This window comes from Pristis pectinata, chromosome 13, assembly GCF_009764475.1.
Source record: "Pristis pectinata isolate sPriPec2 chromosome 13, sPriPec2.1.pri, whole genome shotgun sequence".
In the NCBI taxonomy this organism is placed as follows: domain Eukaryota; kingdom Metazoa; phylum Chordata; class Chondrichthyes; order Rhinopristiformes; family Pristidae; genus Pristis; species Pristis pectinata.
In genome coordinates this window covers 42,317,213-42,342,620 of record NC_067417.1, presented here as the reverse complement: position 1 = coordinate 42,342,620, position 25,408 = coordinate 42,317,213, and the positions used below count along the sequence as shown (strand labels likewise).

Sequence of the window (25,408 nt, the reverse complement as noted above, 5' to 3'; positions counted from 1 at the left end):
ATTTATTGCCCACTCCTGAAGAGAGTGCTTCGCGTTGTGAAGGACCATATTGCTGTTTTGCTATGTAGTCTGGTAGAGAAATAAAATGCTACCCAGGGTAAATACACACAGAGAAAAACAAGCAGACTTGAGTTTGTTTCATATGATCCCAATGTTATGCATCACAGACTGATACCTGTTTTTTATTGGAACCTGAGGGAGTCATCATGACAACATCGACTTTACCAATCACAACAGATTAAAACCAGCTGAAGCTCTGCAGCCTCCATGATGCTATTCCCTGCATTTATATCCCACTATTTCATGGCAATAGATGTATAATGGCAGAGTGAAGCACTTACCTCTATTTGCATAATGCATTTCAGGGCTTCGTCCCACACTGATAAAAACAAACTTGCATTTATATAGTACCCTTTACGTTGCTTTTGGAATGTCCCAAAGCGCATTACAGCAAATAAAGTATTTTTGATGTATTGCAATGTTGCAATGTATGAATCATTACTTGTGATGTAATGTGAAATGATGTTGAAGACTTCTATGGTCCTGGAAATGGCAAGATTACACTATAAAAGCAAAGATTAATGATACCACAGATCCACAATTTTATTATAAACATTTTTAAATGGTAGACATCTGTCCTCACTGGCAGACTTGCACATTTCGCCTGCTCTCAATTTAATTAACGCTCAATATACTCAAAACATATATTTCAATTTTATGGGAATGCTGGTTAGCTCTATTGGTGGCGTTTCAGCATGATCAGAATTTTAGGGAGTTAGATTGAGAAATTTTACGCTGGATTTGGTTCACTATGCCAGTCCAATGTTAATCTCCCACCCAAGGTGATACATTGGTGTGTGGGTTTGATTTTGGATCTCTGCAAGCTGGATGTTGGTGGCAAAGTCTTCCTCTCCCAAGAGAACATTGTGACTAACAGGGCTATGTCATCTTTATCTCAAATAAATTCTTCCTCCACCAGCAAAAGGTACCATTTAAATGGTCAGTTGCCTTAGGAGCGGGCATCACTTACATGAAAAAAAGTGGTCAGTGTAAAATCCTTGTGCCTATCCAGCATGTGCCCAGGTGTGTCTATAAAAAGCCACACTGAAACTGCAGCTTCTGCAAAGCGAACCAACAGGACTTGTCTGAAGTACCTCAAGTTTTGGGGTGGTAGTTAGAGCTTAATTCTTTCCATATGTTTAGACTTCAGCTTTAGAGCCGCCCACATCCCACGAACAAGTTCAACCTGGTAACCATGTCAACCAAATCCTGGTGCCCATGTTACACAGGAGGGTCATAAAAATTAGCTATGACTGAAAACCATACCATTAACAATTGAAACAATTATCACATGCGTGTGTGTTCAGTAGTTCAATGTCCTGTTTATGGCCAATACCTCAATATTAGCTTCGCTTCACTTGCTTCCTGTTCTACTTCAGTCTTGTGTCGGCTCAATGCATGACCGCCCAGCACCCTACACCACAGACGTTCATTTGTACGATTATTCAATTCAGAGCAACACTTTTATTTGAAAAACTTTTCACTTTATAAGATTGAAACACAATAACAAGAAGTAATTAACCGCTGTGATCAATATGCTATATTCACTCAGCTGTGAAGTATAAAGCAGAGAATTGCAGCACAATAAGTTCATCAAGATCCTTAATCAGACATACTGTAATTTTTTTTGAAGAATGCTAAGAGAAGACCCACACTGCCAAAAAAGGCAAACAATCAAATCTATTATTTGTGATTGATCTAATGTTCCAACTGTCTCCAAATCATGAAAGAAATATTCAAATGAAATTTCATATTTTATTCCTATTTCTTATGACATAGAAGGACACTATGCAGCCCACTGAGACAACACCAGCTCTCAGAACACTCCCATCCTCTCACTTATTTCCCTGCAGTCTATTCTCTCCCACTTGCCCTTCAAATGCAGCCTGATTGTCCTGCCATCCACCTGTACGAGGGATAATCGACAAAGCCAATTAACCTACCAATGTGCACATCTTTGGATGTAGGAGGAAACCGGAGCAGCCATGGTCGTGGTCGAATCCGGGTCACTGGAGCAGTAAGGCAGCAGCACTACCCACCGCACCACCATGCCACCACTCCCGAATCCCCCAAAAGAACAAAGAAGCCCTGTGGGAAGAAAACAAGGCACAACACAGGCAACAAAGCATGGGATTCAGCATGGGAGAGGATGCGCACAGAAGAAGTAAAAGGGAAGAGAGAGGTTGAGGGAAAGGGAGACTCTCAGAAACTGCAGGCATATCAATGGGCAAACTCAGGATATCTCCGAATAGTCCTGGGAAGCGGACTGATGCTCACATTTAGGAAAGTGGAAATTGGGATAAATTGTTCCAAGGATACTCTGTATCTGCAACAAAGGGGAAAAAAGATCTGACACTAATGTAGGAATTTTCAGGCCTCAAAGTGCCAATGGAATGGAGTCCCATTATGGCAGCGATAGTAAAAATGGGGGCGATAGTAAAAATCTTGTATTTATGCACGACAGTAAAATGACTGGCAGCCAACAGAATGTGGTGCACACAGCTGAGGTAAGATCTGCTGCATGTAATGGCCAGAACACAGACCACTGGACATTCAGTTTTGCTGGTTACTTGCAAGCAGGAGAGATGTTCTCATCATGGCAGTTTTCATTTCCAAATGAAATAGCCATTATCAGGCACTGTTCCAAAAGGATGAAGGAAAGCAGATTTTACCAGGAAACATGGCAGCCAATTAACATGCTGAAATTATCTAAGTAATCATGGATCCTGAATGCTGTGGGCAATCAATGTGGTGGAGTCCTCCTTTCTGCCTCCTTTTGGTAGGACAGCACTTCACCAGGGCTTTCTTGCCTTTACAGAAGAAATAAACATGGTACAGCTAATTTAGATTCTTAGGAGTAGTTGCTGCAATGTACAAGCAATACTTTTTTCAAGAAGTTTTTCTAGCTGAAATTTACAAACAGATTGCAGGCCATTTTTTCCCTAAACCATCAGACTGCATGATTAATAGTCTACCTAGGGTATTCCCAACTGTGCCCGGAATCTGCTTTCCTTCATCCTTTTGGAACAGTGCCTGATAATGGCTATTTCATTTGGAAATGAAAACTGCCATGATGAGAACATCTCTCCTGCTTGCAAGTAACCAGCAAAACTGAATGTCCAGTGGTCTGTGTTCTGGCCATTACATGCAGCAGATCTTACCTCAGCTGTGTGCACCACATTCTGTTGGCTGCCAGTCATTTTACTGTCGTGCATAAATACAAGATTTTTACTATCGCCCCCAGTTGAAAACAACTGTCGAAAACAACTGATCTATATGGAACTTCAGCACAAAAGCAGGCTGCTTAGACCAAATGGTCAATGCTAGAGCTTAAACCCCAGAAAAGCTCCCTACCATTTTACTTAATCAATTCAGCACATCTCTTTATCCCTTATCAATCAACTTTATCCCTTATCAATCAACTTTACCCTTAGGTCTGTCTAAGCTATTTAGCTCAGCAGCTCCAGGCCAGATCCACATTACAAACACCGGTTGAAGGAGGGTTTTTTTTCAGTCCCTTATCAGCAATAATTATTCTGTACTTTGTATTTGTAGTTTCAACACATGGGAACATCTCCTCTATATCTATTCCAGCCAACCCCTACATGATTTTAAACATCTCTATCCAGTCACCACCCAGCCCCTTTTATGGGAAATGAGCCCCAACCTGTTGGTTCAATGTTTCAGTTTTGGTATAATTTTTGTAAACTTTTTTTCCACCTACTCCAGTACCCTTGTATGTTTTTTTATGTCAGGTCTTTTGTTATCAGTAAGAACATGTGCCCCTGTATAACCTCTATCCTATTTCAATTTCCTCTTTATTTTCAGTGCAGTGATGTTCTTCACATTAGCTGGTTTCCAGGTGTCAAGAGCGTGAAATTTAAATTCTCTCTAAATATTCTTTGTGCTGCAAGCCTGTGCTTCAAAGACTCTTGCTGCATCATGAGTGAATGCCTCTCCTATTCTACCACTCAAGGGACTAGTTTTTCACCCCAACCCTGAAGGCAAAACTCAAAATCTGAAGAGCTCATGAGAACACAAAATCAATTTCCTTTGAAGCAGAATACTTTTCTACTTTTATGGACCCACTCCTCCATACAATAGGCTTACACCTCTCTGCTTCCAAGGACTATTTAAATTTGCAGCCTAAGCATTAATCTATTGTCAGAGATAGATCGTTGAGGCTGTCAATGACAACTTGGGACCACAAAGAAGGCATCTTAAAAGCTCTAAGGTATCAACTTCAATTTATTTTGAAAAACTTGGAAATAACCTTGGTCGATAGTGTTCCTATAATAAGTAGATTCTGTCATCATGCCAAGTGGTGTGTTTATCAGAGAAAAGCAGGGCAGAGTAAGTGCAACTGGACACCTGGGCTAGTCCAGACTGACTCAGCATTGCACTGGAGCATTGGTCTGTGCTTTTGCTCAAGGCTCTAGAATGGGGTTGATCTCACAGTATTCTGACATGGATGAGAGAGAGCTTTACCACTAAGGGATTCTGCCAAAGGAAAGAGCATAGAAATTCCAAACAATGCTGATCTTGACATAAATGTGTGTTTCTTTTTTTTTAAATATCATGTTGTTAAATGAGCACAACAATCAGTGACTCTTTCCACGCCAGTTAACACTTCAAGTCTGACTTCCATAAGCTCTTATATTTTAAATATTTTAACTCAAGCTTGGAAAATCCAAACAGACCTTCCTGCATTGCCAAAGGCATCAGTGACATTTATTGGTCTCTATTCCAAGCCCATTAATTTTTAGAATCTGAAGAATTTACATTACCAATTGCTAGTACTTCAGCAAAAAACTTAAAGCCGATTATGCCAAAATGGCAGGCAACTCACATAAATTAGTGAGTTAAATATAACTCAACAGGATGGTTTTATCAAATCATGCACTGTACCAGATAGCTTTTGTTTAAAAATGAGTTTGTGGTAAAAGGCATCACTCCATTTAAAGTGAACTAAATATGCAATCATTTTTTCATTCCTCTTCTATTGAAAGCAGCAAAATATGATAATGACACTGCCTCTCATCAACTTGATTTTGCCATCTTGGACTGTCACACCCTCAACGAAAAAGAGCAGTCTTCTGGAAATTTTTAATGCAGGAACTAAATGAAGAGGGTGGTCTCCTTTCACACTGTCTCAAGCCCAAAACCTGACCCAGTTAATTGCAGCCATCGAATAGAGAGGAAAGATCCCAGCTTTGGTTATGCCTGGAAATAAAGGCCCCGAGCACACTGCAGAAGTGGGTCAGTGTTCCGACTTGGAATTATTCAAAGACGCTGAACAGAAAAAAAAAGCACAACACAAGGACACACCAAGTAGTTACTCTAAGTAAGGTTGATCAGGTTCGACAAGTGTGACTGCTATTTCAGCAAAGTGCAGACGTCAAATGATAAATGGTGAAGCTTGTCATTTCACAGTGGTTAGGTTTACCATGTCTGAACTAGAACATTGCACTCTCTCTGTGCCTTTAAACCTTGAAGTAGTCAAAGCTTCAGGAGATAATGTTTCCAAAGATACAGAAGTCCATAAATCACTCTGCTAATCAGTTACCTCTGCTGGTCATCTGGGGATCACAAGATGGGCAAAGCCGTTTGCTTAATTTAGATCAAGCATCCAGGTAGAGTCTTATGTGGTCTCTCTCCTCCCCCACCCCACTTGCAGCATCCAATTCCAAATGATTCTAGAGTTTGCACCTTCACTACTCCACCAGGAAGTTTATTCCAAGTGCCAGTCACTCCTGGCATCAGATCTAAAATTACGGAGGCTGCTGGGAAGAGAATGCTCTGGCTTACTCACAACCCTGATCTGACATGACCTTCACCCTGTGACCCGTTCCCCTACCCCAACTAATTTAATTTGAGTGAGTATTCAGGACTTCTCTTCCATCGCCTTCACAATCTTGTGTGTTTTCAAAGGATATTTCCAACATAATTTTTTCAGGATGAAAATTGAGGCATTTTCCTCAAGACTCAGACCTCGGGATTCAAACATACACTGTCTGTTTCACTTGAACGTCCTTCTCATCTGTGCTTGCCATTAACAAAGTATCAGGCAGCTTCTGGCAGCGCAGTGGTACAGCCTTGTAGCTCCAGTGAACAGGGTTCAGTCCTGACCTCTGGTTTGTGTGAAGTTTGCATGCTCTCGCAGTGACAACATAAGTTTCTTGCTGGTGAGCTGGTTCCCTCACACATCCCAAAGACTCACACGTCATAAGGTTACTTGGCCACTGTAAAAATTTCCCCCTAGTGTATGGGGGCGGGGGAGAGAAAGAATCTGGGGGGAGTTGAGGGGAACATGGGGAGAATAAAATGGGGGTAATGTAGGATTAGTATAAATGGGTGGTTGATGGTTAGTGTGGACTTGGTGAGCCAAAGGGCATGTATGACTTAGACCTCTCTCTATGGCTTCAATTAATGAACAATTCATATGATTAGTCTACTGACCTGGATATCATACGCTCTAGATTATATTCAGCTTCCCCTTTATTCTATTTCAACATTATTCTTTTTGTATGTGTGTTGTTCATTTCTCCTTTATCCGTGTTGTCCCTTACATCTATCAGCAGTAAATTTCAACTCACATTTTTCGGCCCATCTTTATCATCTTCCCGAACTCGTTGTTTTTCTGAGCTATCTCTTCCAGCACCAGTGCCCTTTCTAGCTTGGCATCATCTGTAAATGTGACCGCTCTGTAGTGAGTTTCTGAATCCATTGAAAGATACAGCACAGAAACAAGCCCTTCAGCCCATCGTCCGTGCTGCCTATCAGGCACCCATTTACATTAATCCTACATTAATACCATTTTTTATTCTCCCCCACACTCTCATCAACTTCTACCATCCACATACACCCGAGGAGCAATTTACAGTGGCCAATTAACCGACCGACCAGCATGTCTTTTGGATGTGGGAGGAAACCGAAGCGCCTGGAGGAAACCCACGCGGTCGTGGGAAGAACAGATAAACTCCACAGAGAGAACACCCGAGGTCAGGATCGAACCTGGGTCTCTGGCACGGTGAGGCAGCGGCTCTGCAAGCTGCGCCACTGTGCTTCTGAAGCCAGGTGATAAATTTAATCACAGTTTGTTTGTCAAAGTGTTTGAGCACCTTCTTGGCACACCTCATTTTGCAATTGGCTGAGTCCTATATTTGGCACAGCCATCCCTTCAATTTGGTCTGGAAGGAATCCTATAAGTCCAAGGGCTCTTGACACAATTAAACATTTTGCAAAATAGATATAACACCATCTTAATTGGCAATTTAACTAAATTCTACTTGATACCAAGCTCTGAGTGAGTTACAGTGTTCAGGCTATTTGCGAGGGAAGGGAAGAAGAACAGGCCCTCACACCCCAATTCCCCAGTGCAGGGAAGGTTGGATGGTAAAGAGAAGGGAAGTAAAGGGGAAGAGAAGGAGGGGAAGACTGGAAGGAGGAGGAGTGGGAGGAGAAAGGAATAGAAGGTTGTTGGGAGGGAACACACAGGCCTGAAGCCGTGTTACCGTTAAGGGAAAGAGTGAAGTACAAAGAGGCAGTCAATTTGTTTCGGTTAGATTTCCAATGTCATCCCAAATAAAATCTGACCATTTGACGTCCCATTCATGAACAATTAAATATACTTAAGTCCCCAGTTAAATCACTGAGACCCTGAAGTGTGCATTGCTTGGAAACAGGACCTGTGAGCAAGCTGATAACTGAGTGCTGCACTCAGAGTTAATGGCCTTACATCTTTCAAACTGATTTGGGATGGATTGAATGGGGATAAGGTTTCTAAAGGTCAGCACAACATCATGGGCCGAAGGGCCTGCACTGTTCTATGTTCTATCCTCCCAAAATTTTGTCATGTCACATGCAAAAACAAACAGGGATGTGGCGCTCAAGAGAGCCGCAATGTTTCCAACTTTGGTTCTTCAGTCTTTGCTGATCAGGGGGATGACCACTCCATTTGAGTATGTGGGAGGGACCAGTGCTGCCCTGTGCCCCTCTGGTGAATAACAAATGAACTCATCATTGCACATGCTTCTCCTTCTGAACAATGAGTCCTCAGTGTATCCAGTGGTTGCATTAACAGTTTCAGTTACAGATACAACAGGACACACTCCAAGATCTAAAAGCATATTTCAAAAAACTAAAGTGGGGGCAGTGGCAGCTTCCCAGCCAGTTACAGCTCAGGTCCAGAAAATCTATAGATCCAAGAGAAGTAGGAAAGTTCAGGAGCAGCCAGAGTTCCTGGTCAATAAATGTGCAAGTTGGCTCTAAAGGTGGAAAAAACCTCTTCACCATGTTCAGGAATATTGCTGCTTCCCAAAACTGCAGGCACATAAATTGCTTCTCACATATGATTGCCCTAAATGAATGCGTTCTTCAGTAATACATACTTAATATTTTAATTTTATTAAACGTTTACAATCAGGTATTTGTTAACGATTATAGTAAAACAATTGGAGGTGTTTTGGCCCATCCTTACCTGTGAAATGGAATTAAAGTTGCTCTGTCCCTGATGTCATTGACTGTAAACTGCTGGGGAGGTTGTGATTTCTCAGCACCCTGGACAGAGCACAGTATCTATAAGGAACCTGTAAGTGGTCTCTGTCTGACTGTCCTTCCACTGCTGGTTTCTGACCCTCATGAAGAGACTGAGTTCAAGTGATCCAGACAGCACAGTGACATAATCCAGCACAGAGACTGTAGGAAGGTTGAGGGCTGGGGTCATTAAGGAAGTGAAAATAGAGGAGGGAGAGGAATAGGAAGAGAGGAGGAAGGGGAAAGAGGAGAGCGAGGCAGATAAAGAGAAAGGGGAGGAGACCAGAGGGAATAGGAAAGGGGTGAAGATGAAAGGAACATAAGGGAGGCGTCTGAGATGGGGAGGTCGGAGAGGAAGAGTGAAGGGTGGAGGAGGGGAAGAGGAAGGGCACGGTCGGGAGGGAATGCCTGCTCGAAAGGAAAGGTAATTTCTTTGTTCAGTTTATATTTCCATATGGGGGCAATGTGTGCCCAATGCCTCAAGTCAGACTGTAAGCCGCAACCAATGCACTGGTCTTCAGTGGTTTGAATCAGCTCATAAGCACTGAACTCGTTAAGTGCTTGAAAGGTCTCACTGCCTCTCAGATGAGCTCGCTGGTCTGGAACTGGCTCACAGTCCAGCTAAAGTTGAAACTTCAAGTTTCAATACAGATTTAGACTGGCACTCACCTGGACCTGAGTTGACGATCAACATGCTGATATGATCATAAAGTATGAACTGATAGTGCAATCAATATTGAGATCTGATCATCAGACTCAAAATGGAAATCTCAGGCCATGGGAGTTTGCTTTTGTCCAAACTAAACACATGCAGCACCAAACAAAAAAGCATTCTACTTCACTTATTTCCAAGCAATGAACTTACACTTAAAACCCAACACAAACAAGTCTAAACCAAACCAACCCAAGCTCGGGGACCGAGGATATTTTTGATACCAGACCTGACCCGACCCAACCATCCAGAACCCCACCCAACCTGGGCATGCAGCACATGGTATCTGCCCACTTGACCCAGAGAGCAGGGCTTGCACTAACATATAACTGTGTATTTATTTATATAGTGGTGCATTTATCTATAAGTCCTGAGTTTACCTCTATTTACTTAGAAGAAGCCGGTCTGTCAGATCTAACCCAGTCCAATCACACAATTTTTCCCCCCAAAGTGAATCTGACCTGAACCGGACATGTAATCAGGTCCTGTCCGCCTTGGGTGGGTACCCAGACACTAGTTACCACATCCTTTGATGCTGCAGTCATTTTGAATCAAGTATCACACAATTTAATTGCAGACTGTGAGACTTTAATAAAGCCACCCATGGAACAACTGATGGGACTGTGGTGTTAATGTGGGCACATGTAACTTCACAGCAATCAGCAAAAAAGGTCTGAGGGAAAATTAATGGAGGAATGGGAGAGCTCTGTGAGCCAGGATCGATTCAATGGACCAAATGGCTTCCTTTTATTTTGTAAAGAAATATGGAAATAAATATGTAAAAATATCACAATATCACTAGTGCAAAAAACGGATGATAAAAAACACTAATCTGCCTGCAACACTAATTGCAGAAGGTTATGTGACATTTAGTTTATGGGGCAGAAAGGGGAAGCTATCCTGTCTCACTGTTGTCACTACCTTTTGCTTGTGATTCATCCTGGGTGAGTGTCCCACTAAATTGTACCACTATTCCCAGATTCCTCAATATTGCCCCGACAATTTTTATAAATACCCAAATGTAATCAAAGGAAGTTAATTATAACCTTAAGAAAGGATTATTCTCTTACTTGTTCCATATTATTATCTTCTGATGCGATGCAACATTGATTTATTTTGGCTTACTCCCTAAGGTATTGAATGCCAAGCTTAAGTGTACATTTGCCAAGAGCTAAGGTCAAGCCAAAACCTGTAAAAGCCAATGGAAAGCTGAGGAGATCATCCCAACTACCTCAATGCAGTTTAAATCCAGAAAACCACTGGTAAAGGGAGATAGTGTACTGAGCTGGAGGGTGCAGTAGAACCATCAGTGATCAGGGACCTCTAACCTTAAAAGGACTAACACAAACTGAGACAGGAGGAGAGGATACAATAAACTGCACTATCCCATCACTCTTTAGCAACAGGCAACACTCAGAAACTCCAGGGCCAAAGAAAACAATACACCCATTTTCACTGCCCATCCTCTTCTCTGGAGGTCGACCTCAGGTCTGATCCACTCAAGATATTGTGGATAATGAGAGCATCCTTTCAATAAATTACTTAGTAATTAAGCAACAGTTGGGAGAAAGGAAAGATCGTCAACCCACTTACCCAAAGTTCTAATAACCCTCAGTCCCATTTGTCAACATGTCTTTCCTGTGGGAATCCTATTAACATTGTTGCTTCATCCAGTTCCAGAAGTTCCTTCTGTGTTCCTCATTTTATAACCTTGAATTTGTAAATACAATGCATTCAGCTTATTTTTCAAGATGAAGGAGTTGGGAGGGTTGTTGCTGCTGTGTGAGATAATCCATTATTACATTACAGGGTGAAGTGAAGCTTCTAGTAGGCTGCAGAATCTGAAGTTCTAACAGTTAACCTGCATGGCCTGGGTTTACCCATGGGATTATACCTGTGATTAGTACCTTATCAGTCCTTGGAAGATATTTGTCTTATGATTGTATGGAACTTTGCACATACACCATACCCACTCTGCCTCCAAACCTAGAACCCACATCCTGCCATCTGGACAAATGAATGATAAAAGCCCATTAACAAATGGACATCATCGGTTCATCCCATCCCTCTCTCTGCTTGCAAATGGCACATATTTTAATCAGTGAAGTAAAGCTGGTTCTAGTCCTGGTGGCAAAGATACAGGAGAGCAATAACCAGCAGGAATTTTCCTCCCTCCTTTCCTCAGGTGCTCTAAAACCAGTCATGGGGCCCTGCAGAATCCTCTATTTTGTACAGGATACGTCAGCTGTGCTCACTTATAGTTATTTATTAATGAAATATCCAGACATGCTTTATGGAGCATCAATATACAAAATCACAGTTTTTCTCCTCTTCTGACATATGAAAGTCTATCCAAATGGTTTAATAAGGATTAGATTTCAAGTTCAGCTATTTGTGTTACCCAAATCAGTAACACAACCAGTGCCAGGGACTTCAGTCTAGTTATAATGACCAACCTATGAATTATACTCATTCCATCGACACTCCAATAGGCATCTTTATTCAGATTAATGGCAGACATGTTAAGATCATAAACATATTGCCATATTTTAAATAAAAATAGACTTTTCTCATCTGGCACTTTTTATGGAACTGATAGAATCACAGTAAAACGTTAGTGATTCCATGGTCAATTATATCCATCATTCCCATGGCACAATTTCAATGCTAAATGAACAACTGTTTGACTCGGTGTCATGTCACTTAAAGCCCAAAGTCTCTTGATTGTTTCCTGAATATATGAAACATTTTGTCAATGATGAATAATTTTAGAAAAAGTGAGGGCTCTTTAATAAAGATATCTAAAATCCGCAGTGATAATCAGAAATACTCACAGTCCCTTTTGATGAAGCAAGTTTAAAAATAGATGCAAGCATTAAATAGGAGTGGGACAGACATCAAACCATCTAAATGCCCTGCAAAAAAACATTAAATAAAGACAAGTGCCAAAAAATGGAGGAGAGGTCAGCACCAGGAGCAAAATAAAAATCACTGATCGGAGAAATCACTGCAGCATTTTCATGGGAAGCTGCTCCCATGTTACTGTGGTGAAGAGTCCAAATTCAATGAAACCAATTCAAGTCACTAACACTGAGCTTTCTTTAAATGGGAGTGAAAGATAAGGAGTTATTAATAACTTGAAGTGAGAATTAAATTCTGCACACCCCTGTCTCTGCTCAGAGCAGTGCCAGCAAGCACTGTGAATAGAGACTTATCAGAAGTGTTATCACGCAGTCTATACTAAAGGACAAACATTGAAAACTTCAGATACAACCCAGCACAGGTCCATATGTGTTAACGCCTAGTTTCTTTTTGAATGCCTGCATGGTTAAGTGTACATTTAGTTTACAGGGAACCAGTAGCATCTTTTATTTATCCCTCATCGTTCAGCTGTGTTGGTCCACAAGAGTCCCTGATCACGGAAAGTGGAAGAGAACCTATTACTAGGACTTTGCAATGTCATTGTAGTATAGCTTCTACTCCTTGTCAGTTCCAGCAGGCTAATTTAGTCTCTCGTATTCCCCCAACAGTTCCATTCTGTATACAGCTCTAAATATAATCGGTCCTGAGTGAACCTTCTGTGAAGTATTATTCTAATCAGACCACACCAGTCTTCAGAGGATATTCTCAACACCACGAATCACAGGACTGTTTCCAAATGTCTTGTAACTGGATGCTTACCCTTGGTAGGAGAAGGGAAGAGAAGAAACCTGAAGAATGTGGACAAATGGGTATGGTTTGAGGAGCCATTTGAAGGAGGAAGGGAAAAAAATGGCAAGACAGGAGATTGGGGTTGTTGTTGAATTGGAGTGCCCAGGGGCATGGTGAATGAAAACTTTAATGCAGAGTGGTGTGAGACACAAATAGGAAGGACCGAGGAAGAACAGTGAGAGATAGAGTTGGAGAAGTCACAGACTGGTGAAACAAGGCAACTGGTGTGTTTGAAGATGAAGACCAGGATTTTGAATCAATGTTTGGTGAATCAGCAAAAATGAGCAAGGTCAGGAGTATAGTATTGACAAGGAAAGAAATTGCTCCTAAAGGTGAGGATGAGATAAATGAGGATCTCAGAAGGAGGTGAAAGCAAAGGTTCTCAGGCAGAGACGAAGCATCAAACTGAGACTGCCTGTGATTGGGTGCATCAGTGGGCACCAACAATTACAACATATGATACAGCGTACTTCATAAAGCAAAGAATCCCAAGAGGTTTCACAGGAGTAAAAGCCAAAGAAATCTGGCACCAAACCACTCTGGAGGTTCTAGGACAAGTGACCAAAAGCTCCAATAGATTGGTAGTGGCAAGTTTAAAGGGGACAGAGAGGTGGAAAGTTGGAGCTATTTAGGGAGAGAATTCTAGAACATAGGGTCATGAACTCTTCAACCTTTTGGATGGTTAATCACATCGTCCTCCTCCAGTGCCTTTCCATCTTCTTTAGTCCCTGTCATAAACTCCTCTCTCTGCCCACCAACTCTGTCCCTCTCCTTGACAACCGCCTGAGATTGAATCAGAAGGTCCCCAACTTTGGCACCACACTAGACCTTATATCCGCAATAGTACAGTCTACTGCCAGCTGGGTAACGCTATCTGAAACCACGTTAGCTGACCTACTGATGAAACTCTCACCCCTGTTATTGTTACCTTTTGACCTGACCACTCCAATATACTTCAGGCATAAACTTATTATGTGGCAGGGTAGGCTTGATTGTCTGTGGCCAACTCCTGCTCCTAATTTTTATGTTCAAATGTACATTCATATCTGAGTGTTTTGTTTTATGCATTTTTGCTTATGAACAGGGCACTGGTGCCCATCCCTGACTTCCCGTGAGGAGGTGGTCCCTCATGTGTAATTGCAGTCCTTCTGCTCAAGCTTCTTCCACAGCGCTGTGGCTGGTGAGTTCCAGGATTTTGTCCCAGCAACAGTGAAGGAATCGGAATATTAGGATGACCTGAGTGGAACTTAAAGACAGGGGTGTCGCCATGCAAGTAAACTTGTTCTTCTAGTTGACCAGAGGTGGCAGGTTTGGCAGATGCTGTCAGAGTAGTCTGGCCATCATCTTGCTGGAACTGCACTTATCCATGCAAGAATGTTTCATCATACTTGATTTGTGCTTTGCAGATGGTGGAAAGGCTTTGGAGACTTAGGAACTGAGTCATTCATTGTGGGATACCCAGCCTCCAGTTCTAGCCATTGACTGGTCCAGTTAAGTTAGTGGTCAGTGATGTGTTCCCCTCCAGGTTATTGATGGTGGGGTTTCACCTGGTGATGTTGTTGAATGTGCAGGATAAGTCATTAGATCTTCTCTTATTGGATGAGAGATTGGATTCTCATTGGATGATCATTAACTGGCATGGTCTGAATTCTACATGGAGAAGAAAGAGGAAATATAGATGGTTGTAAATTGTCAGGAGCCTCGGGCTGGTATTTTCAACAGGGGACAGTACTCCAGGAGGCAAAGTCATCGAGGATATCAGCTAACTTAACATCCAGGATGTGAAGTCGGATGGCCTGCAGTTCAGTTCTCAAACTTGGCAGGGAGAAACTTTAGCTAGAAGTTCACAATCTCACCTGCCACGTCTGGGGAGAGGAGGACATGCCAGGGGACCTCAGAGATACTAAGTTGTGACCATCTTCAAGAAAGGAGACAAAGGGGTCTCCCTGCTGTGTGCCACAGGGAAAGTCATCACCCCGGTCCTCCTGAACCACCTTCACCCAGTGTCCAAGAGCTGCTCCCTGAATGACAGCGTGGATTCCTCTCATCTTCCACCTGCAGGCACTGTGGACATGATTTCCACCATGCAACAACTCCAAGAAAAATGCAGGAAGCAGCACCACTCTGGCCAGGGAGAGACCACTGCTTCCCATGGGTGGATATTGCACTGTGGCAGAACGCCTCAATTCACTCACTCAGACTGTCATTGATTGCACTGACCAGAAGGACCATCTTGCTTAGAGATGAACGTAATGAAAATCAGATAAAGGGACGGGTGGATGAAATGAACAAACACAATATATGGACAGGAAGGGATCGGTGGAGATGGAATAATGTACTGAGAGCAAACAGAGTCAAATACAGTCATTTCACTTTTTGAAGTATTTCTCGGAGGAAATGAATTTAACAAGACGCTGCTGGTGGCAGTGTGAACAATTGTGGCGGTGTGGACAGATGGTCAGGCAGCTGGTGGGCAGCCTTGGCTCTGAAGAAGTCGCCCGTCAGCTCCTAGCTTTAGGAGTCAGAGGTGAGGATGGAACAGATGGGGGAGGGAAGATTAGCAAATGTAGTTTGTGTTAAAAAGAGAGGTGAGTATTGCCACTGGCCTCAAGCTTGATCCTGAGCAGAAGATTGTTTGGACACAGAGTATCCTTTGTGTAACACTTCTAATTATACCCACAGAAACATCTTCTACATAACAGCTCTAATCACATTACATGGTCTTAAGGGAATATCCTCTACATAACAACTATAATCATATCACACCAGTCTCAAGGGAGTAACCAGCTATAGGACATATGTATTTGTTTCCCATCAGCTTTGAGTAAGCATCTTTTTTTTAAAATATTACTTTTTAGTTCATTTCTTCTTCCAGGACAATGCATGCCATCAGTTAGATCAAACCACATTCTTTAACATCCACAGTGCAGCACCATTCATTGCTCAGCTGGTTAAGGAGTTTGGAGCAAAAAAGAGATAGTGAAAACAGTCATACTTTTAACCCCTAGTTTATGATCCAATGCTGAATCTCAGGCACAGCTACAATTGGATTTCTGGATTAGGCAGTAGAAGCCTGGCATGCTTTCCATCTCCTAATCACTAACCATTAACCCCTGTTGGAACTGCCATCTGTGATCAGGTAGTACAGCACTGTGTCAGTTGTGGTGCACCCATGGGGGAGCAGGCTGCTGACTCCTGCTATGAAGTCCCATGCATGAAAAATAACATCGTGAGCATGATGTGGAAGAAACCCTGCCCATGGATTAATTGTCTTGTAAAGCCTGCACCTTCCTGGATGGAGGTCGACCATCAGGAGAAAAATCAGGAGAAAAATATTCCACCAGCTCACAAGTACAAGTTGTATACCCTACAAATGCTCTCAATTATACATCCTTGCAAATGAATAACCCAATAAACCTCTGACGAGCACATTAAAAGATAATCACCCCAGGCAGAGAAGGCATTCCACTGCATTAAAACCTGAGTCTTGTGCAAACAACCTGATAATCACAAAGGTTTTATTAGATACTTAATTAAAGAAGAGGTTCACATAATGCCATAAACAATGGCAACTTAAACAATTCATGTTGCCATTTTTACCCAAGATTTGAATGGAGACTGAGTTGTTATTTGTTGTTTATCACTGGATATAACATCTGAAATGTCCCTGGGGGTTAGCTCACGTGTGAAGCTCAGCAAAAAGCAGAAATCAAAACAAGATCACCTTGTTCTGATTCTGTCAAAGGATCGGATGAGCACCTGTTAGCTAACTTTCCAATTCCGAAGCTCCCTTCGTTGAAATGTATATTTCACGCACATGCAACCTCTTTACAAATCTGTAGCACTATTTTAAGTATCAATTGCTTCCCAACTAAGTAACCATTACTAACTTCTCTCATAAATAACTGCACAGTGTTGATCAGATGGCTGAATTAAATGCAACACAATCTACCTTCCAATAACAGAGCTGTTTTCGAGTATCTTATATTTTTGGTTCCTCCATTGCACATCTGTGTTTCTCTTTCACTAATATATTGTACATGCATTAGCATAGAAAAGAAGATTCCTTTTTGGTCAGCCTTATATTAACATTTCAGAAATGTTACCATGGCAATTGCATGAGCTTATTTGTCTATGGACTGTAAGTAAAGATGTTCCTGAGTTGCGTGTTAATCCACTGCAACTTAAGTGGGTTTTATATCTTTTAGAACATGCACATATTCTATCATCAGAATCAAGGCTCAAGGTCCAATCTTGGTCACAGTTTCATGCCTAAAGCTGAGTGTGTGGGGAGGATTGATTGAGCCTACCATTTATTGTGCCTAGACCCCTCAAGAACGATGCCATGGCTGTAATCCAATAACAAAATGAACTCAGGATTGATAATAAGGTTGCATTTTCACAAATGCCACTCCAAATTAACAGAGAAATGGTGCAATCCTGTGAATCGCCAGACCACAGGAGGGAGTCCATGCGCTCTGTACACCAACAACAACAAATCTGCATGATCAAGCTCCACCCACTGAATGTGCATTAAGTTGTGTTTGAAATACTGTAGCAGAAGAACTAATGGTCTGTTTAAAATGCTGCACTGCCACTCCTTTCCAAGTACAATGGAAACATGCTGCCCATTTTGCTCTGAGTTGGCTGGCGGTGTGAGCCAACTCACAAAATGATTGTGAATGGAAACTGGGCAAAGTTTTGGTTCGGCGGAGTGGAGGAGACACTTACCCTGGGTTTTAACACCAGAGCACACTGGTGTCATAGCACACACTGACAGGAAAAAAACATTGATTTTAATGTGAAGAAATTATCAATGCCTCTGTCAGTCAGGAAGTAAAACATACATTTGCTCAGATGTAAAACATGGAGGTCATAGTTATAAGCTCTATAACTGGAAGGGACAGGATTAATTCAGATTTATCTATAACTGAGATCCCACTAATGTCTCGTGTGGTGCAGGTAACTTATCTGAGCAGCAGATTCCACTCCCAATTCCTTATTCTTCTACCAAGACGTTCTGTAATTTCAAGTGTTGACTATTTAATCAAACAAAGGTAATATATATTCCAATGCCTCTCATGCACATCCCACTTTTATCAGATAATGTTCATGTTTTCCTGGCCCAATGTGGATCATTTAATGCAGTTTTTCTTGCCTCAATGCAGCAGGTTTTGCTTTCCACCCACATGTTGTATGTGTTTTACCACTGTACCTTTCTGTCCTTGTCACCATACTCAATGCCCAGGGTATCCATGGCACGGACAATGGCTGCCAGTGACTGAATGGTGTTGCTGTACACCACGGGTTTGTACTGCTTCACATCATCACCAGAGAATCCATCCTCATGGATAATCCTGGAAAAACACAAGTTATACTGTTAAGGATTTGACAAAAAACAAAACTTAATCTGCTTTCAGTTCTACCAAGTCCTTTCAAGGCAATTCCCATATTCTCATCATGACACTTCTAAGAAAATGAATAACCTGTACAAGTAATCTCTCACTGTTCTCTGAACATCCTGTTCAATGTTTTCAATTTTCCTTTGACTATGGTCTTCTTAGCAGCTTCCACTTAGAGTTCCTCTATCACTTACACCTTTGAAAAGGTCCCCGAAGGTGGCATGGCAGGTAGAAAGGGTGGTGAAGAAGGTATATGGGCTGCTTGCCTTCATTAACCAGGGCACAGTGTAATAGCAGGGAGGTCTTGGTACAACTTTATAAAACATTGGTTAGGCTACAGCTGGGATATTGTCTGTAGTTCTGGTCCCCACAACATAGGAAAGATTTAATGGCACTGGAGAGGATACAGAAGAGATTCACCAGGATGTGGCCTGGGATGGGATGTTTCAGTTATTAGGAGAGACTGGGTTTGTTTTCCCTGGAGTGGAATGGGCTGAGGGGGTACCTGATAGAGGTATACTAAGCTATCAGAGGAATAGACAAGGCAGATAGAAGAATCTCTTTTTCTGTGGCAGAGGTGTCTAAGACCAGAGGGCATAGGTTTAAGGTGAAGAGTAAGAGGTTTGGAGGGCATGTGAGAAAGGTTTTTTTCACCCAGAGGGTGGTTGCAATCTACAATACACTGCCTGAGAAGGTGGTGGAGGCAGATACACTCACATTTCAGAAGCATCTGGACGAGCACTTGGATCGCCGAGGCATAACCTGCTGCAGACTAATCGCTGGTGAATTGGATTAGTATGGGTGGGACTTGGTGGGACAGAGAGCCCTTTTCTGTGTTGTACGACTCTGTGATTCTATTTGTGTTTTCACGCTATGTTGTTTTTAAATCTCATTATCTTCCTACCTGTTTCCAGGATTCCAATATTAACTAGAACAAAAAACAAATTGCTGGAGGAACTCAGTCCTGATGTAGGGTCTCGACCTGAAATGTCTGACTATCCCTTTTCCTCTACAGATGCTGCTCAACCCACTGAGTTCCTCCAGTGGTCTGTTTTTTGCTCCAGACTCCATCATCTGCCATTTCTCTCATGTTTCCAACATTAACTCATTCCCTATCCGTATTGTACATGGGCAGTAACTCGGGATCCCAGACTTGCCATCTACATTTCCAATTACTAAACTAAAAAATATGCAATCATTCTCACTTTTGGGCATGTCACCTCAATACCCATTCACACTTTAATCTTTGTGTGACTTGTTGGTAAAACGACAAGACCAAAAGCAAAGTGCCTGAGTGTTTTTAACGTGAATGCTTTACTTCCCTGGTTACTAGCTGGTGACAGATATTCATTAAGTAAATATACAATAATGAAGTATATGGACCTGTACCATGTGTTTATGAAAAGGCTTTCTACTAAAATTAGCACGTTACTAATACAGTTGCAATGTGTCCACTTCTGCACCCAGTCACCAATTTCAATCGAGCAGCCCTTATTTTATAGAAAACTCCTGCCAGTGAATCTATCCTTCACTACTCTCTCAGCTTAAAATTTCCATTGTCTCAGACACACAGCCAAATATTAGATCTAATTATATTTTTCTGGACCCTCTTCTAGAAATTCATTATAGTGGAATGCTAATAATTGGTCTTATCATGGCAACTGCAGTAGTGCCTGAGATCCTAGTCATTGAGTGCTCCCAAAAGATATTGCACTTCTTGTATTTACAAATAAGGATCAAGGCCAGGTTGGATGTGGAGGAGAGAGGCTGGCGCCAAGAAAGTTTAAGTGGCCAGCGGGGAATTGTTGTAAAGGACGGGAGCTGAGGAATTGGGGCCAAGCTCCGGAGACACGACAACTGGCCTGGAGAATTGGCGAGACTTGTAGGGTTGCGAAGATAGGGTAATCGGGAGGATGAAATGCAAAAGGTATGACCTTGCAGGGGCCCAAGCCCTGCTTCAATGGGTACTCTTGAAGTTACCACACAACTCTCCAAAAGAAGTGTTGCATGGGGAATGACACCATATACCGCACAACTGACACAGGGACCGTGGTGGGCGCAAAAGGTGACGAAGAGCAGGAAGTGCCCGGTCAAATTTCTTGAGTGAAATGAAACACCCTGGAAATGGTTGTTATTCCCACTTCAATCCTGGAAAAATTAATATTTAATCACATTGTGCTGAAAAAAAACAGGATTGTGTGATTGGATTTCAAGGCAGCTGAATCCAGGTGCAGTCGAGTGATAGTCCCAAGTTTGCCAGTCCTGCTTATCATTTCACCTGAATCCAGTGACATTAAAGTCCTATATGATGACTTATTCTCCAGTCTCATCTTCTATTAACTCCTGGTCCTAGGTCATAAACTGGCAATTCCCAATGTTATTCCCAACATCATAAATTTCAATCCAAATTGAGTCAAACCTCATTCACAGATGGACTTTTTCTTCATGTAAATAGTAAACTCTTCCTTTTCGGCAATGTTACATTTTTTTCTCTGTTCGGAATAAAAAAGGGTTCTTTCCCATTCATGCACATTGGTAGAACTGTTCCATATTCTGTTTCCACACAATTCACCTGGGAGTATATTAATGCAATGAAACTGTCGGCATCCTCTGATCTTAACCTGGTCCCTATGAACTGAAGAATATCCATTTACCCACTCTACCAATAACCTTGAAGCTCCATTACTCTTTATATTGATGTACGAACACTTTAGTTTGTCAATATTACAATGATTACTGCAATCAGTTACTCATTCATTGATTTTCACCTGCTGTTTTCTTAATATCTCAACTCTGTCATTTATAATATGCCAGTGTTGAATCTATTTGTAGAAACAACTTGAGTTAGTAGCACTCTTCCCTCTAGGTCAGAATGTTGCAAGTTCAAATCCCACTACAGGGGCACAAGTATGAACTAGATGGACTCTTCCTGCAGTACTGAGGCAGTGCTGCACTGCTTTAAGTGCTCCTCTTTAAATGTGATGCATATCATATCCTAATCTGCTTGTTATAGTACTGGAGTGGATGTTAAAAGATTTCATGGTTACTGGAGTTCTGCCTGATCTCTACACCAATTTTTTCCTCAGAGATCACACCAAAATAGATTAAACCATCCGTGCAAAATGGTCACTGTAATCCCTTCATAACTACAGAGCGATTCAGTAGCACTGTGAGATGCTTCTGAGATACAAGAATGATGCGAGATACATACACAAATCCCTTTTTTTATTAAATATGGTTCCACAGATGATGCTTTTAACCATAGAATCATACAGCACAAAACAGGCCCTTTGGCCCACCATGTTGTGCCGTCCATCAAACCAATAGAACCATAGAACCGTACAGCACAAAACAGGATACAGCACAATCCAGGATTTCTTTTCCAAATTTAGCCCAATTCATTAGTCCTCCCTTTGTAAAGGCATTGCTGTCTTTTGCTAACCAGTTAGTGTCTTCAAAATTCATTCCAGTTTAAACTTACTTGGTCCTAACAACCAGAAGTCAAAAGTAAATATCCTGCTGGAAATGGTCCAATGCAGTGTCACATTTAGATCATTTTTCGTTCAGGAAAACAATTCAGCTTGCTTACAATATATATATAAAAAATCTATCCTAATATCTTCCTTCAGATTTTTCTAATTTCCCTTCAATATATTTTATTTGCAGTATCTTTCAGCTCTGCAATGTCACAATACACAAGGCTATGCTATTTGCCTCAAGCTCTGCTACATACCTCTCTAATTAGACAATGTTAATCACAACTAATTAACTATCATATATTAACCTCTGGGTATACACCTTTGCATTGTTCCATTCTCTGAACTGTTTATTTCCATCCTACAATTTCTGCCTCAATTTGATATTTCTCATCCTCTAAAATGCTTCAGATGAGAACTTTCTCATCCCACCAACTCCCCCTGGATGGAGGATACACAATTTACACTGTTCTTCTTCCCTAGTCCCCTCCCCCCGCTAGTGCAGACTACAGCCCTACTCCAAGTACTGCTAGACTATGCAACTTCCTCAATCCCTGCATCACATCCACCTATGATCCTGGAACACAACCTAATGATCTTATGTGCTGTCGAAACAATTTCTGTCTAAAGCTGAGGATAGTCTAAGTAGAACATTTTCCATCTGGCTTAGCAAAGGTTTCAACAATGAAAGGAGTCACCCCAATGTTGAAGGCAGCTTCCCACCAGTAAGTGTACTTTTCATTTATTCTCTTGTCACTTCAGCTGCATCCAGCAGCCAATTCCGTCTTCTGACCTGAATGTTATGGAACTGTTAATCTCATTCTTTTTCCTCTTCCCAACAAGATTTTAAAATTCCAAGCTTTCAATGAATTAACCTCTACTTCTTGATCTATTGCACCATTCAAACCTTCATGCAGGACATATTTTCCTGCACGTTTATCTACTAAAGGAAGCCTGTCTTGAGAGTCATTTTGCTAATCTCGGACTTGTACCCCTCATGGGCTAATAAGTAGGATCTCCCTTTGATATCTGATCTTCCCCATCTAACAGGGCTGCATCATTACAGCAAGCTGTTGAGCAGGTGCCATTTGGCAGCTTGGATAGGAAGTGGTGTTCTGTAGTTCAAAATGTGACCTGCTTGGTTTAAGCTCAGATGGAATTTGGGTCCTTTCATTGTTGGAGGGGATGTCAGTTGGAGACAGCAACTTAATGCTTGAGACGATTCCAATTGGACAACCAGCCAAACCACGTGCTTGATATTCCTTTCAAGATACAAATAAAAGGCCACTTGAACGCAAACCAAGTGGTGCTCAAACATACCAAGTGATGCTTTGTTGAATCCTTAATGCTGTATCACTCCCCTTTTAGTGCTCTGATATCACTCCTTTCGCACAGTGTTTCTGCCCATTTAATGCAACACTGCTGCTTCAAAGGGTCATTGTCTCAGGAATAAGTCATCTGATCAGATTCCATGAAAGGATACTCAATTATTCAAAAGATAAATAATTAGAATGAAGCACAGACGTAAGCTTGCCAAAACCTTTAAATCCTCACAACTTCGAACAAGTGTTTAGATTCAGAATATCAAACTTTAATTTCAGTGGCTTAGTTTAAATGGAATTTGCGCAATCTATTCCACTGATAATCTTGGCAGCAGAAACGTTAATCTGTGAAAGCCCTGCTTCAGAAGGTTCATGCCATGAGAAGTGGGCTTAATAAAGAAATCAATAAACAGCATATGAAATAAAACATTAAGTGCTGGATATACACAGCCAGTCAGGCAGTAGCTGTGGAAAGAGAAACAGAGTTAATGTTTCAGACTGAGGACCCTTCTTCAGGCCAATCAAGTTCTGTCAAGGGGTCTTTGACCTCAAACATTTAATCTGTTTCTGTATCCACAGCTGCCGCCTTAACTGCTGAGTATTTCCAGCACTTTGTTTGTATGGAGCTTAATAAGGACTCATTTGCAAGTTTGTGAATGATGCAGTCAAAAAAAGATCCATTCTGAGGTTGTAATTATAGATTTTGCTATTGCACAGTCATATCCTGATGGATATTTAGCAGATCACAAAGTTCTTCCAACCAGTTGCAGATTTTGTCCAATTCGGAAAAAATGTGATTGAACAATAGGGAAATTATCAATGGCTCAAAAATGAGAAGCCTTTATTGTCTTCCCTGGAGTAGAGTCATCACAGCCAAAACGATGAACAGTCCGGAACATTACTGATGGTTATAGGGGCATAACGGATGAGGAATCCAACTGTGAAGCAGAACTGTTCTGACAGCAGAAGTATGGAAGTTCTGGACTTCCAGCAATGCTCAGAAGTCTTGAACTTCCTCATAGTTACGCAGTGACAGACCACACTGCAACTTTTTATGTGGAAGGTCCATGGCTTTCTTTAGGCCAGGGTTACAACATCTTTCCTCACACACGTTCCCATTTGCTTTAAGAGGGCATGCAGATGCCATGCATGGCATATATTCACATGTAGTTCAAATGTTATAATCGCTGCTCCATTGATCTGACCGGCCAACCACAGTTTGTCCCTCAAAACAGATTATATAATGCACAAAATCTACAGGTTAACAAACTCTGACGTGATAGGCTGGATTGTTAAGAGATATTCATCTGGTGCCTCAAGTGAAGGGCTTCATACAAACAATCCTCACACATACTATTATTCACTCATTTTAATAGATGTCCTCCTTGCAAGTTCAAACTATATATAGGAAGATGAATCGTGTACAACAAAGCTGAAAATAAAACCAACAGATAAAATGATTTTCCGCCTAAGGGTGAGCCACATACACTCTTGTTAAAACAGTGACTGGCTGAGCTAAGTGGATTATTTCCAGGTTGTAACTTCTACGCACTGTAAATACAGGCAAACCCTGTGTTATGGGAGGGGGTTGTGTCCCTAGAAAGCAGTCCGTATCGTGATTTTCCATAATGCTGCATCATCTGCACGTGTTTATTTACTTTTTCTCCCCACACATGTTCTGTGAGAGTGAATTTTATTCCATATCTCAAATTTCTGTGTCATGATTTGGGAATTCTGTAAAAGCAAATTTCCATTACCCAAACGGCCGTAATGCAGGGGTTGCCTGTAGTCCCTCTTCCCCTGCCTGCTTCACTGATGTTAAAGGCCTGGGACTTAGTGCAAACAATGCGATGGTACAAGCACCTCAATTCTATTGAATCCCTCTTCTATCAGGTGTCCTGCTTCAATAGCTTCAGCAGGTAACACCCACACCTTGGGTGGCACTGTCATGCAGTAGGCAGTGCTGCTGCTCAGAGCTCCAATGACCCAGGTTCAGTCCTGACCTCTGGTGCTGTCTGCGTGGAGTTTGCACCTTCTCCCCATGATTGTGTGGATTTCTCCTGGGTGCTCTGGTTTTCTCCCACATCCTAAAGATGAGGAGAAACATCACAGACTAGATGGACCAAATGGCCGGCTTTTCTGCCGTGAGGAAATTGAGAACCTCGAGCACTATCTCCTCTGTGCAGCACT

At 41.8% G+C, this 25,408-nt stretch overlaps 1 protein-coding gene across 2 annotated transcripts in view; it reads right to left on the bottom strand.

The window, feature by feature from the left end:
• LOC127577119 (guanine nucleotide-binding protein G(o) subunit alpha) overlaps positions 1 to 25,408 on the bottom strand; it is a 219,203-nt gene that overhangs the window by 120,381 nt on the left and 73,414 nt on the right. For both annotated transcript variants that reach the window (XM_052028020.1, XM_052028019.1), the window contains exon 3: positions 18,234 to 18,375. In XM_052028020.1, coding sequence (XP_051883980.1) covers positions 18,234 to 18,375 — 142 coding nt within the window. The remainder of the gene's footprint in view (positions 1 to 18,233; positions 18,376 to 25,408) is intronic.